Raw genomic sequence first — 15,497 nt, forward strand, 5'->3', positions numbered from 1 at the left:
TGGGTCGTCTCATTTGAAAGTATGATAGACTATATTTTTGTCTTCCAGCCTTCTCTCTCTTCTGATTCTCTCAGATTTCTTCTTTTGAGCACTTTTACGGAGCGAAAGAGAGAGGGAGCCCTCCCCCTCAAGTATTCCACTCTCCCTCCCCATCAGGGGGGGACGAGGAGATGGGTGAGGTCGCCGAGTCTGGAATGAATCAAGGGGGATGGGACGACACCCACCCTAGCCGACTCTCGCGCTCCAATCCCGGCCCAGATGGGGACTGTGGCGGAGAGAGGGCGGGGCTCCGTGGCAGCGTTTGACAGCTGCAAAAATAGAAAATGTATCGCGCATAGAAGATGAGGGAAAGCACGCTGCTCCCAGCGCACTCTCAGAGAATGGAGTAAAAGCTTCTCTTTTGGCGTGTACATGTTTTTTTTGTTCTCCTTACTGATCTCTAGGGGCGATTTTGGACTATGCAGCGTGCCTTCTCCTTCCCGGTGACGCTGGAGCGCAGCCGGACCAAGGAGCGTCTGGAGGCCAGTCTGGCCGGCCTGTGCGAGCTGGAGCTCCGCAAACAGCGTCAGGAGGGCCTGGTCCTCGGGGCGCTGGCTCTGGGCGACCACCTCGAGACCACCGCTGCAGGGGATGTCTCCTTATTCAGCTGTTGGGGCCAGGATAACCTGACGTTAAGACGCCAGCTGGTAAGGACTTTTCCTTCATTTTTACTTGACACTAGTATTGGATTCCCAAATTGTTTGCGCTGTCTTCATCCGATCGGTGACTTTTAGGAGTTTCTGCCTTTGGTGACGATTGAATCTTTGCTGGGAAGGGGGAAAAAAGTTAGTCAACTTGGTTAATAGGGTCTCTGTTCGCCGGGGCTGGAGGTTTATGCCTGTGGGCGAGCAGATCAGGGGGTGGAGTGGCCGCCGTTTGGAGCCCAGGCCGACTATTTAATAGCCCATTGTTCCCCCATCATACACTTTTGTGCCTTTTACGGCTTTACAAGCGCACTTCTTATTGCAGCTTTCTCCACATCATAAAGACATGAGTTATTTTCTCCTATTTGCTTGTGGCCGACGCCTCAATGCCATAATTGATGAGGTGCTTGAATCCCCCAGTGGATTAACTAGCGATTTAAAAGTGGGATGCACGAGTTTTACTGTTGGGAAGAGGATTATTATTTTTTTAGCCTGGAGCATCTCAGACAACAACTTTTACGCACTAGTGAGCATCAGTGTTACTCTACATTGTAGATATGTGTTGCTGTTTCTCATGTCTTGACAATAGGCTGACAACAAAAGAAAGCATTTATTAAATAAATGAGGGTGAATGAGAAATTAAATCAACCACCTCCCCCCAGCAGGGGTCCTAACAATAGATGCATGTGGGCCAGAATACTAATGATGCCAGAGAGAGGTGATGGCCTTGAACACGGCTGGTCACAATGTTAGGCACACCTGAGCAAACCAGCATGTGTCATATGTCATATGATAGATAGCTGGATCCCATCTCACTAGATTCATTTTCTAAAAAAAAAATCGAGCAGAATAAACCCATGATTGGTCACCCATCACAGAGTTCAGAGAGTCAGACAACACGCGCACTGTATTGATGTCGGATAACTGTAATCCATTTTCTTCCCGTCTCGTTATGCTGATAATTATAAAAGCATTTAATACCTTGCTAGGGGGAAATCAAATGCTTAATCTTTTTTACACTTTAAAAAATGAATGGCTTGATACATTGACTCTATGTAATGCTTGAGTTTTGAATCGAGAGTGGATTTCCCCATTCCCTGCCGCTCTTGTACATGTCTAATGTGAGGAATATCATTACATAATTGCTGAGCTTTGTCAGTGGCCTGTAAAAAAGACAGATCGTTAAAGGTTAACTCCTTGAAAAGTAGATCTTGGAGCAAAAAAGTTTGAACACCCCTGCAGTAAGTCATGTGTGAAACCTTTTTACAAATGTGGCATGTCAGGTGCTTCTCGTTTCAGCACAACCCCCGTTGGTTAAAGTGTCTGTGGAACAAAAAGCTGCATCCGGAGCGGCCCTTCAGGACCACTTTACCCACCCCTGAATTCTAACCCTAACAACAAGTAGATCGCGGTAGGCTTTTTGAAAAGTAGATCTTGGAGCAAAAGTGTGAGCGCCCCTGCTATAAATGAAGCAACGTCAATGATAGTGTTGTGAGTCACTCGCTTGACTTTCATCCAAACAGTTCATTTCTCATAGATTGTGTGCATGTGTGTGTGTGTGTGTGTGTAAGTAAGTCCAAGCACTCCATGTGTGCATGGTGTTTGACTGGATGTAGTCCAATTTTTGCTCTCAAAGTCAAATTGGATATGCTCCAGATCGTCTCAACAAAGAGAAAATGAATGACGGTGAATGTATGAGGAAATTCAGATGTACGATGAGTTCCATTTCCATCGAGGACAAGTTGTTAAAAGTAGTATCAATTCAACGTGAATTTTGTTAATCCTATTAAATTTCCATTCAAGGCATTTCCTATGACATCCAGAAAATCTTGGCCTAAGTCCCAGTTGGACTCTACCATTATTAGACTAAAGATTCCACAATATCGGTCTCTGATTAGGACGATACATGACCAGATTTTACCAAGTAGTATTTCTACTCAGGAGACCGATTAAAACCTCATTTCCCCATCCCCCTCCCCTCCATCTCACCTCTGGAGACGTAGCAGAGTCAAAAGCTTGTCTTCATCACAAACAAACTGCAGAGAAGCAGTTGTTTTCCAGGTCTGCGAAGGAGACACACGCCTTTCCCTCAGGAGGGGTGGGTTTGAGGATGAAGGATCTTGGGGAGGGGGTGTATTTCCTGTTTTCATTTTCTCCCCAACATATGTGGATCGATGTCTATTAACAATTTTGCCAAGCCAAGCGTGTGAGTAATTGTGGGAGGAATGTCCCTAGAGAATAGATGGCAGGCTTCGAATTAAATTCAGCACGCCATTTGTGTCGGGTACAACTCCCTGTGTAGTTTACAGAGTGTATTTGTGGCTGTATTGTGTGTGTGTATGCATAGTGAGTCCAACCTCTGCTGCTGGTCTACTGCGTGAGGTGTTGACAGGGTTGGGATGGCAGACAGCAGCTGGTGACGCATGAGGAGTTGACCTCCTGTCCACTCACTGGTATTGTTTTAAGACCTACGTGTCTAGAAGCAATAGCAATGTGTTGGTAGCGCAAATAGAAATGGTTTATATCAGGGGTGCTCAATACATTGATCGCGATCTACCAGTCAATCCCCAAGTACTATTAGTAGTCATTGTGATTAAATGAATTCCTACTCACAAAGATTGACAATTCCACTCAACACTCAGGCTATTTTTTTGGAGGATTTTTAAAATGAAGCCTTTTTATTGGTTCTTATCAAGTTGTGTAGGTGTTCCAGTGGTTTTTTGGTTGCTGTAGGTGTGTGTTTTTAATTGAACAGCAGGCAAATTGGGGGCGTACTGTGCATCCTGATCATATGGGGTCTTAGAAAACCAATAATTTATTCTGAGGGATCTGTACTATATATTGCCTACTTTAATGAAGTCCTCAGGAAAGTGCACAATAGCTGAGTCATCACGTCACACTTGTGTTTGCACGTATATGCTGAGCTGTCACAGCTGTCACTCACACGACTTAGCGTGACACATTACACTCCTTTCACAGCCTCATGACATCCCTCATTTGCATGCTAATAATGAGCATGGTTCAGTGAGGTTTTGCAAACAAGGCTCACACGGGTGTTATTTCATGCTCTTAAATAACATTCCAATTGTCAGAATGAAGTAGGGAGGTAAGTTGTGATTCAATCTGCAGATGTGTGTTTAGGCAACCACTTTGAACTGCTCACGCTGTGAAATGAGCATATTTAGGGTCACATTCTAACACACTAGCAAATGACTGTTGGACTGTTGACAATGTGCAGGGATGTTGCTAGGACACAAAATACATATTATGTTTTCATTTTCAATTAGCATGCAGGATATCAAGTTACATTGCCATCATCAAACGAACCACATCTTGAACTTATGATCGTTCATAATTCAAACTAGAATGTCTTTTATCAGCTCTTCCAGCAAGTGATGCCAACATGACGCCGCTACTCTATTTGGGTTCCAATATCTTTTTTTTATCTTCTATTAGTAAATTCAAGCTGCTCTTTTATTTTCTTTGGTTTCTAAGGGGAAGTCGTACCACACAGTATATGTTTGCCTAGGGGTTTGATTTACAGCAGCCGAGTAGGAACTCTGATTTTAGAATACCTTTCCAAAAAAACACCCATCGAGACCAACCCCACCACAGAACCAATTTTAAAAGGCCCCATGTCACGATGGCAACAGAACTCCTACATGTACAATGCAAGCCATAGATGTGAAGTGTATAATTGGAATCAATGGAGTATTGGATAAGGTCCTTCAAAGGCTTTATGTTACTAAATAATCAATGTCCTATTACGTGCGTGTTTGTCTTTCTATCTTTGTGTGGCACAAACCCTTCACTTTTATTATGTGGACATTTTGCCTGGTCTACGCAAGAAAAGGGTCTTCTTCTGTGTGAGGGGGTGTGTACGTTATGTCTGTGGCCTCCCACAGTCTTGTCTGATTTAATTATAGAGGGTCCAGGAGTGAAGCGGTCTCATTGGTCCATTCCATAGATGTTTACGTCCTGGTGACGAACCACTGACTGCTTTATGATCTCAGTCCTCTTCAGCACAACCAGTGATCTTTTATTTTGCACCATTGTTTTATTATAGACTCTATAGTATTAACCCTAACCCTCCTCATTCTCCCCTGCACTCGATGCGGAAACAAGAAAATAGTAGTGATGTTATGATGGATTGTATTTGTCCCTATAGACTGTAGGTGTAGATGTGTTAAGGTTAGGTGAGGTGGACCGAGAATTGGTGTCAGTCTGTCCCCAACCCCCATCATCCCAGGGCTTAGGATGCTGTAAAAGGGTAATGATAGATTGTGCACCGTGTGGTAAAAGCAGTGTGAGGGCATCAATAATAGACAATAATCTCACAGGAGCCTGCTAAAAGCTCACACTCAAATGATGAAGCTGCACACCCCATCAAACGCTGTAAAGTGTCAGGCTTCGTTTTTATGGAAACTGCGCCAGGCTCGCTAGCGGTTGAAAGACCTTAATCCGTGAAGTGAAAATGCACAATTGATTTCATTGATTTCCAATGCTTTTAATTGTGAAAATGAAGATCCCCATACAAAATCTCAAGCATACACGAACCTATTAGTGGAGGGATGCAAATCGCTTTGTTTGGAGCCACACAATAAGCACCCTTGTTGAGACAATAGGAATGAGCGCGTTTGTGGGGGTGACAAGGTTATTGGGAAACAAAGGTTAGCGTGGGTCAGTTGACCCTTTTGCGTCATGAGTGGATATTAAACAAAAAGAAGTCTATTTTGAGGTGCGGTTTGACGCTTTCTTTTTTTGAGCGAGATAAGCACTTAAACTGCCGTGGACAATATGGGACTTGATATCGATTTGAGGCGATGCTGACATTGTGTCACCTTTAATTCACTTATTAGTGATCACATGCCCGGAGCAGTCTGAGGAGGGTCATTGTTGTTCGATTTGGCTGAGCAATAGATGAAGCTCCAACATGTTTTAAGCTCCAAAGCTTAAGTTTGTGTTTATAATGTGGTTGTAGTTTGCCTTGTTGATATGTATGTTGCATCATAACCAGAGCTTTTTCCCTTATTTGACCCTTTTATTCATCAAAATGTCTACGTCAGTTTAGGGCGAATGAAACTATTGTAGGCCCTATTTTCCAAAATAAAGCCACCCAATTGTCATGAAAGTTTTACAGAAAAATACAGATCTGTGATCGGATTATGTCCCACACATCTATCTGCTAATTACAGTGTGTTAGACAAGAGGTTGAAAATATGTGATGAAAAAGAAAAATGTTTCTCACTTTACAATCCACAAGATATTTGATCAAATATCTTTTATTGTACTGTCTATTCCATTTTTGGATGTCCCTAAAATTGCTCTCTATGTATAGTACCCTGTCATTATGGCTTAACTCCCACTTTAAGAAAACCTCTGATGTTTTTAATGACGTTGTTACTACCAGTATTGTGTCATTCCTCAATGCAGTGGTCAGTTAAGAAATTATGATGTACCGATGATTCATGTTTTTCCCTGTGTATACTTGGATGTTGCGTATTTTTGGAGTAGAAAATGTAATTACATCTGTCCTATCAAAACAGATCTAAACCGATCCTTTTAAGCTTTTATCCTATCTCACACATCTCTTTTCTTTTTGTACACATTCAGGCCCGTGTGGGTCTAAAACATTGACTATCTTGCATGACATTTTCTGTGGCGCCGCATACGCTCAGCATGAGTGGAACATTACACCCACTCTTGTGCATCCCCTTTCCAAATATGTTCCAATAATTCATGTTCCATCTGGCTGCTTCCTGTGTACTTTAAGTATATACATCTTTTGTAAGTATGATTACATAAGAAAGTCCACTGACACATGAGGAGTCACTTCAGATATGCAAGTTAATGTTGACCTTTAAAGCACAGTTGAAGTGAAGAATTCGGTGGTTAAGTCTGACATTTTGTTTGGGTTGCAGTTCATTGCACTTTATTTTCCTTCGTGTCTGATTATTTCAGACTATACGCTTGCTTATACATATAGGGATACCATGCAAACAACAATAGATGTGTTTGTGTTCTAGAGTGCTCTTCAGACTTCGCCATGGGGTCTCGTGCAAACAATCGAGCAGCAAATGGGAGAACTGCGTATCAACACGGACCACTACGACGCTGCTCAAGGAGACACAGGTGATAGCCGGCCTAGTTCAGGCGTGTGCGGTCGATTGGTGGCCGGTCTTTTGGTCGCCCCGACCGCGACAACGGGCGACCAAAAGACCGACGACCAAAAGACCGACGACCAAAAGACCGGCGACAAAACAAGGTAAAACAACACGGTCTACGCATCAATAAAAGCCAACAATGGCCATGAGCAGTTTCACTGAGCCGATGTGTGAGTGTATAAGAGTTTGTATGTACATGCGTTGTCCCTTTAAGAAGCTACGTCAGTCAGGGTCTTAACAAGTTCTCCGACAAAAAGCAATAAAAGTCCGGGAAATTTTGAGCTTTTCTTTAGCCTAATAATTACTAGGGCATTAAGAATGACTAAATAGTAATTCACAGTTTGTATTTGAGCAACGATTTAAATGGTAATTATCAATAACCTACCGGGCGACCAAAAGACCGGCGACCAAAAGACCGGTGACCAATCGACTGTGTACCTAGTTCAGGTACCTGTAATCGGAGAAGGACTCCAGGCTGCCAGATTTTTAAGCTAATATAAAAAAAAATACATTTTCCTGCAGAGTTTCTCTTAAATTGATTGCAAGCACCTAAGCCAACTTTCCCATCGCTAACAATTTTTAAGTGTCCTAAGTTGACTAACTCTTTATTTCTTCCATTTATAGTTGCTCAATTCTAATAGGTTTTGTTTGTATTTTCTTTGGATACTATTTATACATATTCTTTCAGTGGCTAACTCGCAACGTGTGCTTCAAGAAGCGTAGGCTTCATTGGAATGAAGTAACCTTCTCTTCTCTCACACAAGATGTACTTTTTCTTAGTTTTCTACGAGTCAAGTGAAGGTCAATCGCCTAAAGGGAGAACTTGTTCCGCGGAGACCACAGAGATGGTCTCTTCCTGGCCTTACACCAACGACAGACCCAAGTCTGTGGGTAAGAAAATAAACACACATGGTCCTCTTTCACCATTTCCTGTTCCACGTGGACATCATTATAAGGCTTGTGTCAATAAATAACGACCTTACTGCCTTTCTTTTTCATGCGTCTTAAGTATGTGTTGCAACTTTTTCTCTTATGCATAGCTCCATTACTTCTAAGTGCAAGTACCAGTAATTATTTTTACTTGCAAACAGGATGATTGATTTAAAAATGCGTGTTTAGCTTTGGCAGAAGCATATCCAGAAAGTATTAACAACACTTACCTTGATCCACATTTTGTTAGGTAACAGCCTTATTACAATATTGAATGGATGGCTTTTTTTCCTTATGAAACCAAATTTTGACCAGTTTTGAAGAAAAAATAATCTTTTATTTTTAGACTAAAAGTCCAAGTATATAGTTACTAACAGCCTTTGTATATTTTTTCATTCCCCTTTGTAGCATTTCTCAAGTGCAATCAAGTTGTATAGAAAGCATGGTGATTTTTTTTAAGATCCCTCCAGTTATATTCAATTTCATACAAATATACTCAAAAGGAAAATAGTCAAGAGCGGTGAGTACTTTTTGAATTTAATGCAAACCGATTTTAGATATAAGTAGATGTAGCGCAAATCTTTTTTTTTTCTTCCCTGATATTCCACACAAGCCACAATGAAGAAAAACAGGTGACTAGGCATGGGTTTACTGCTTTAGTTAAGTGTTGCCCTCGGGACATCAGCGCTCCAACTAGAGAAAGCGTTATTGGAATTACAGCGTGCAGGGCCATGTTTGCAAAATCTGCGCGATCCTCATCTTGTAACCTTGTGACCTTTTTAGCCAGGAAAACATACCAAGCTTTATCCCAAAATGTTCCTTTTTTCTTGGCATTTTCACTCTCCTCCAATGGACCAATATCAGCACAACAGCCATGAAAATAACACACTCTTGTCTCAAATTCAATAAAAAACATAAGGTCATGCTTGAAATTGTCATTTTCATTTTAAAAAAGCCCCAGGAGTTGCTTTTGACGAGACATAGGCCGGTGCTCATGTTGTTGTTGGTGGTAGATGTACACTATCATTTTTTATCTTTACCTTAGTTATAGATATCCCTTAAATTTGGTAGTGGAATTTTGACTGATTACTTTAATTACATTGAATTAATTACTGCAATAAAACTGCTCAGTCAATTATGATTCATTCATTGACTGCGGATGCATCCCAAAAGTTTAGCTATATTTTAGACATACATACGTATATGCATGTAATTTTTTTCCTCCTCAAGCTCATTAATTACACTGATTAATTGTGGAATTCAACAGATGTTCCTTACCTACTCGAAGACAGGTCATCTTGACATTTGTTCGGTATATTCTAGCATTGTTTTGTTTTTTTCCCAGGGCAGATTAGTTTCATAAATTAATTGTGAAATTTAAATTGATTTTCTTCCTTTATTTGTTAGTTACTTGTTTTTAAATTTGATAGGTTTATTCTAAGTAGCATGTATACTCATCGATAGGAGTTAGCTAATAAAGGGATTTGCTCAAACTTCAGAATAGAAGATGGATATATCGATAATCACACTTCATTTTTTTGTATATAATTTTTTTTTATGTGTGCACTTTATGGTGAAGCTTTAAATTTCATTGTGCTTGTGTAATGACAATTAAGGCATTTAATTCAATCTTCCCTTTTTATATGCATGTTTTATCTTGCTTATGTCAATGCCCCCTGTTCTAATGCTTCATGTACTTTTTCTCCATTCAGGTGACACACTTCTGTTGAATGGAGAATCGGACATGGCAACCCCTCAAAGTGGACTGCTGCGCTCTTTTTCTGCTCCCCACCCACCCCTGGAGGGTATCGCCGAAGAAGCAACACCAATGGAGTTGTGGATGCAGGAGTCTAGCCAAGTCGAGCAGCCCTCGGAGCAGCAGCAGCTTCTGGGAGATCAGGTGACACAGGAGGACTACCAGCAAGCCACAAGGGTGGAGGGTTACATACTTCATCTTGTCCAGCGTCACACCCTTTTGCCAAGGCCATGTCAGCCCCGTACAACTCTAAGCCCTGATCCGTCATACAGCTTTACCCCTGCACATGCCTCTCTAAACAGGAAAAGCCCTTCTCTTTCCACAGAACAAGGACATGCAGGCCCCCAAATTGAACTTTCATCCCACCCCAAGAACCCGAGTTGGGGTTGTGACCTTCCAGAGGGTGAGGCCTGTGGAGGAGAGGCTCCATCTCTGGAAGAAGAGCGTTATTTAATGCTGCCCTACCCCCAGTGTAGACCACACTCCATGACTGGGAGGTTGCCATCACCTCTGCCCTTCTTGGACCCCAACTGCGGTGGTGGGGCGCTTAACCTTTGCTGTGAACCCTCACCCCCCCAGCATTGTCCTCAGCCCCCAATCAATCAGAAGCACAATCTAGTAAGTGCTCAGTACATCCCAGGGCAGGTCTGCCATGCTCCCTTACGCTCACCAAAACATTTCAACCCAGCACAGTCCAAAACCCACCAGTCCTCTCCAGACCACCACAATGCCAAGCCCAGAAATTCTAGGAAGAGCCACAATGAAAAACAGAGGGCTAAAAAGTCCAGCGGCAAAGCAGGTCGATCCCAGTCGGAAAACAGCCTGCTTGGCCAGCGGGTATTGCCAGAACGAAGGTACAGCACTACCGAGCGGCATCAAGGCAGAGGAGATCAGGCCCAAGGTCAAGTTGTTAAGGTTCACGTAGGAAACAATAGCGACAAAGCAAACCGACGCTGGTGTTCCAACTTGGAGCTCAGCCAAGATGAAGGGGAAAACAACCACATGGAACAAGGCCATCGGAGGCCACCTCGAAAAGCTCGCCCTGCTCACAGTGGTCATCACCACCACCAGCAGCAGCAGAATCCTCATAATCATCATCCGCAGCAACATAGCCAACGCTGGCACTCAGACTTCCAGCAGCGTGCCCCACTTTGCCAAGGAGAGGACCCCTACGCGGGGGCTGCCCCCGCCGAGTCCTCGTCCAGCATGAGCGAAGTGTACTCACCAGCCTCCAGTTCACTTTCCAGTGACTCTGACGAGAGCGGTGGGCTGGTGTGGCCCCAGCAATTGCCACCTCGACTCGTTACCACATCGTCTTCCTCTTCGCCCACAGCGCAGGCCGCTAGCGCCAACCCTCCCGCGCAGCCAAAAGCTTTTGTCAAGATTAAAGCTTCCCACGCACTCAAAAAGAAGATCCTAAGATTTCGCTCAGGATCCCTCAAAGTCATGACCACCGTGTGAATTGGTTTTAGAAGTAAAGCATCATAGCTTTTCCCGCCTCCATGCTTTTACCCTAATTAAAGGCTGACGTTTCATGTTTGCTTCCGACATGCATCCACAGGAAAAGTCACGGCCTTTATTTTCTCCTAAGTGACGTTAATGAACGTGATGCCAAATTACACAATGTTGACAAAGCCTGCATTGTTGCTATGGAGCTGATGTCCAAAGGAATTATTATTAATGACGTATCCTTTCATGCTTCATAAATTACCCTTGTTTAAAGCCAGGGCCTGTGAAAATAATATTGTGACAACAGATAAAATGCTGTGGAAACACAACCCTTGGTTGTGTTGTTTTAATTAAAAACAATAGATCTGATAAAAAATCTCTTTCTCTAAAAAAAACATGGAACAGGTAGTACATGGGCCAAGACAGAACCCATAAAACTTTATTGTGACTGTTCAGATCAGTCCATCCATCACTTGATGACTAATCAGCAGACATAATTTGTAATGTTGTTTTCATATATTATACGGTCTTCAGAGCATTGATAGAACAACAACTATAAAGGATGGCCTGAGTCATTTTGCACAGTGCTGTTTAAATGACTTAGTCTTGGCAAACAATTGTCCCCTAAAGTCATACATACATTAATCTTGTGAATGACTCCACTAAAATCTTGAAAATATCCTCTTTTTTGACAAAAAACTCAAAATAGGAGATTTATGGTCTTGTAACGTACAGCTCAGATGAAATACTAACTATAATTTTTTGGTGTGTTTGCATTTTGGTCACTCGTAAATTATGGTCTGGGCAGGAAAGTGTAAGCAGGCTGTCTAGATTGGGAATGTTCTCATGAGAATTTAGTAGTTTTGTAATGCAAAATGTAATTATAGTAATCCTGTCGGCGTGGGTGGCAAGCGCAACTGCCTCGCAGTGAGGTTAGGGGTTCAAATCCGGTCTCTGGCCTTCCTGTGTGTCGATTTTCGTCAGGTACTTTGTCTCACTTTTTTTTTTAAACATGCACAGTAGGCTGATGATAACTTGTTGCTATTTGCTTCGGATGTGAATGTACTGATTTATGCCCTGTGATTGGCTAGCAACCAGTTCCAGGTTGTAGACACCCTGTTTCCCACTGGGATTAGTTCCTGTGAATCAACAAGATAAGTAATAGAGAGTGAAGGAGGTTTTCTTATCTCTAGATTCCTAACTGGTCTTAGATTAGAGCAACTGTTAAGTTGTACAAAGGGTCTGACTCTCATGTCACTACAAAAGCATGCAATACGTTTCAAATTTCTTAGTAAATTCTCATGCAAACATTTACTTTTGTTGCACTATGACATTGATGACAGGCTCAATTTGTAAGCAGCTGCTGTTGGACCAGCCAGTCATTATAGCAATTCATTTAAAAGGTGATTGAAATACAAGATTACACACTTGTAATAATGTAACAAAGTGTATAATCCATGATGTGGCCTTTTATGGAACGAATGTAGTTTTTCAAATGGAAACATTTTGGCCTTTGCTATGTTGACTTGGCTAGTCTGACAACTCATTTTTTATGTTGTAGTTTGATGAAATTAAATATCTTCATATTCTTATAATGAAGGATAATGCATGCCATTGTCTAATTTCCAATTAATATTATTAAAAACACAGTTTGCTACGTTTCACTTGTGCTAATCTCAAAACTTGTCACACAGTGTTCAAAGAAAAAAAACATCCAAGCACATCAAGAAAGAGAAAATATTTATACAGTACTAATGGTGAGCGCTGTATATTTTATTTATGTTCATAACTTATCAGTAGTCATAAGGGTATATGAATATCATATTTGTATTGTTTTCTCATTACAAATAAACAGTAAACATCAAACACAATCAGTTATAAGATGTAATACTCAATTTTTCTCCCCTCTGCGACAGAAAAAAAGCCCTCCAACCAACCGTAAACAGTAGTTGGATTTTTTTTTTCATCCTCTGCACCGCTTGTTGTGGAGGGTGCTGCAGCCTATCCATCCCAGCCAATCACCGGAAGCAGGTGGGGGACACCCTGACTTAGTTGCCAGCCAATCACAGGTCACACACAATCAAACAGACAACCCACCACTCACGCTCACAATCAATGCCCAAATATGGAAATTTCTCTATGAAGAAGCGCAATATTTGTTCAGTATGTCTAGTTAATTTAAGGAAGAAAGTGTCATTCTCTTTATCCATTGCGCAACTGATCCTGAACCAAATCAACGTCATGTCTACCCCCTCACGCTAGTCATCGCCTTTTCTGAGGAGCTTGTGGCTTTGGTTTCACGAGCAGTCATTTTCCTGGACATGGGGTCTTCACCGAGTAAGTGCAGGATGTTGCACAAGGAGCGATTCATGGTGTTTTTGAAACTTCTACCCACACATACGTAAAGTAGCGGGTTGAGGCAGCTGTTAAAGTACGCCAGGCATAGCGTCAAAACATGGGCCAAGTACACAGATGGGCTGTTGGGCGAATTTCGAGGCGTCACCAACGCTAAGAAGTCCACGATGTGTAAGGGCAGCCAGCACACAAAGAAACTTAAAACCACTGCAATGATGACCTTCAGTGTCCGCATGGAGCGTCTCCCCTTGTCTGTGATTCCACTCTCGGCTTTCCTGTAGACCTTCCAGTGGCAGATAACGATAACCAGGAAAGGCACGATGAAGCCAAAAGCTAAGCGCATTTCAGTGACGAGCCAGGCGGTTTGTATAGAGAGTAACAGCACACACTCACGCTTTTGCTCACCCACTTCTATCTCCTGAGCATACGCAAATTGAGGGATGCTGCCAATCAGGGCCAGGCACCACACTACCACACAGCCCAGGACAGCAATCTTGGGTCTCCTGTTGTTGTGGCACCACACAGGCTGGGCCACCAGCAACCAACGATCCAGACTTATTAAGACGAGTTGCAGGACACTGGAATACATCACCCAGTAGAAGAAGCCTTTGACCAATGTGCATGCCAGCGAGCCAAAGTGCCAGTGGTCATCGTGGGCCAGAGGCACCATGAGAAGAGGGAGCGAGAGGCAACACAGGAAGTCAGTCAGTGCAAGGTTAAGGAACCAGATAGTTGTGACCGAAGTGGCCATTTTGAAACCGGCCACCCAGATCACTATGGCATTCCCAGGAACACCTAACAAAACCACAAGGGTATAGAAGGTCAATGCCATGATCTGGATGGGTTGAATCTTGGGCCTCTCGATATCAGAAAACTCTGTGAAATTGAAGTTGAAGTCTGAAAAGGTGTAGTTCAAATTCCAGTCATAGTCGTCGTCCATGTCTGAACTGTAAATTGAAAATAAAATGTTAGTAATGCACTTATGTGGAAAGGGTCCTGTCTCCCTTTTTTCATTAGCCTAGTAGTAGGGCACAAACAAAACAACTATATGAAAATTCACACTGTGGACAAATTATTCTTCATTTTACCAATTTCTGGTTTAAAGAAGGAGAGCTCCAGATTGTAAAAAGGGCCATTTTGCACTAAGTATTTAACACAATCAAGCGAACACGCACAACTGCGTGACAAGTTTAGGTATATTCATTTACTCATTCATCTTCCGTACCGCGCATCAGGGATTGTTTTTTTGGAGTGTATCCCAGCCAACTACAAGGCACCAGGCGGCGTACACCCTGAATTGGTGGCCAGCCAATCGCAGGGCATTTATTTGATCATGCTTAACAAATTAATACATTGATCCAGATCGATTTAAAAACTGTAATTCGAGTGTAAAAATGACTTAAGTATGTAAGATGTTAAATTGATAAAAACATTAAGGATACTGCTGCAATTGTGAACCAGATAAAAATCCTCAAACATACACTCATTTTCTTACAATCTCTGCGTATCTCGTGCTGAACTGACATCTCTGAGATATTACAGGGTGAGCTGATATCTTATGGCATATTTCATCTTAGATTTTAAAACTATTAAATATTTTCACCTGAAATTCTGCTTAAATTCACACTTCCCTAATTTGAGATTAAACTCTCTCTACATTCTACTGTCTTTGGCTTCCTTCAATAAAGCAGCATAAATCTAAAGGATCAATACATAAGTTAAAATACATATGGAGAAAATGTTCATTAACAACAACAATCTTTAAAGTTTTCACAAATAATGTACGCCTTTAAAAAGTTCAACTCACATTGACATTGTTGATGTTGTTCGCACTTCTCAGTCAAAAGGAAGTTTATGGGCTTTCCTCCTGTTGCATTACTTAATATACGCAAATACACACCCACACTCTCTTGGTGAGCCAATTTCTCTGTACAGGATTGACATGGGCTTTCTCTGCATTGCATGTTTCAGCTCTTTCCACGATGTGCAACAGGATTTTAATCAGGGCTCATAGAAAGCCACTTCATTATGGTACAATGTTATGCTTTAAGATAAATTATGTGACCTAAACCAAGCTTTTCTGACAAGTTTGTCTCTGTAATACATTTATAGTCTTGAAATAAGCATGCAATAACAATAACATATAATAACAACAACAAT

General features: G+C 42.0%; 2 protein-coding genes across 2 annotated transcripts; one reads left to right on the forward strand and one right to left on the reverse strand.

Annotated features, from left to right (window-relative positions):
* The first annotated feature begins 222 nt into the window (after positions 1-222).
* On the forward strand, positions 223-14,998 carry LOC144083570 (dapper homolog 3-like). Its single transcript, XM_077611540.1, has 4 exons — positions 223-686; positions 6,710-6,815; positions 7,628-7,738; positions 9,490-14,998. The coding sequence occupies exons 1-4, from the start codon at positions 459-461 to the stop codon at positions 10,992-10,994; spliced, it is 1,950 nt and encodes a 649-aa protein (XP_077467666.1). The 5' UTR covers positions 223-458; the 3' UTR covers positions 10,995-14,998.
* Positions 12,538-15,231, reverse strand: c5ar1 (complement C5a receptor 1). Its single transcript, XM_077611541.1, has one exon. The coding sequence runs from the start codon at positions 14,275-14,277 to the stop codon at positions 13,228-13,230; it is 1,050 nt and encodes a 349-aa protein (XP_077467667.1). The 5' UTR covers positions 14,278-15,231; the 3' UTR covers positions 12,538-13,227.
* Between the last annotated feature and the right edge of the window lie 266 nt (positions 15,232-15,497).

The sequence above is a fragment of the Stigmatopora argus genome, chromosome 10 (genome assembly GCF_051989625.1).
Source record: "Stigmatopora argus isolate UIUO_Sarg chromosome 10, RoL_Sarg_1.0, whole genome shotgun sequence".
NCBI lineage: Eukaryota > Metazoa > Chordata > Actinopteri > Syngnathiformes > Syngnathidae > Stigmatopora > Stigmatopora argus.

Coding starts and splice junctions, on each gene's coding strand:
- LOC144083570 (XM_077611540.1), top strand. CDS start 459: ATGCAGCGTGCCTTCTCCTTCCCGGTGACGCTGGAGCGCAGCCGGACC. Junction 687..6,709: donor TGACGTTAAGACGCCAGCTG/GTAAGGACTTTT, acceptor TTTGTGTTCTAG/AGTGCTCTTCAGACTTCGCC. Junction 7,739..9,489: donor CGACAGACCCAAGTCTGTGG/GTAAGAAAATAA, acceptor TTCTCCATTCAG/GTGACACACTTCTGTTGAAT.
- c5ar1 (XM_077611541.1), bottom strand. CDS start 14,277: ATGGACGACGACTATGACTGGAATTTGAACTACACCTTTTCAGACTTC.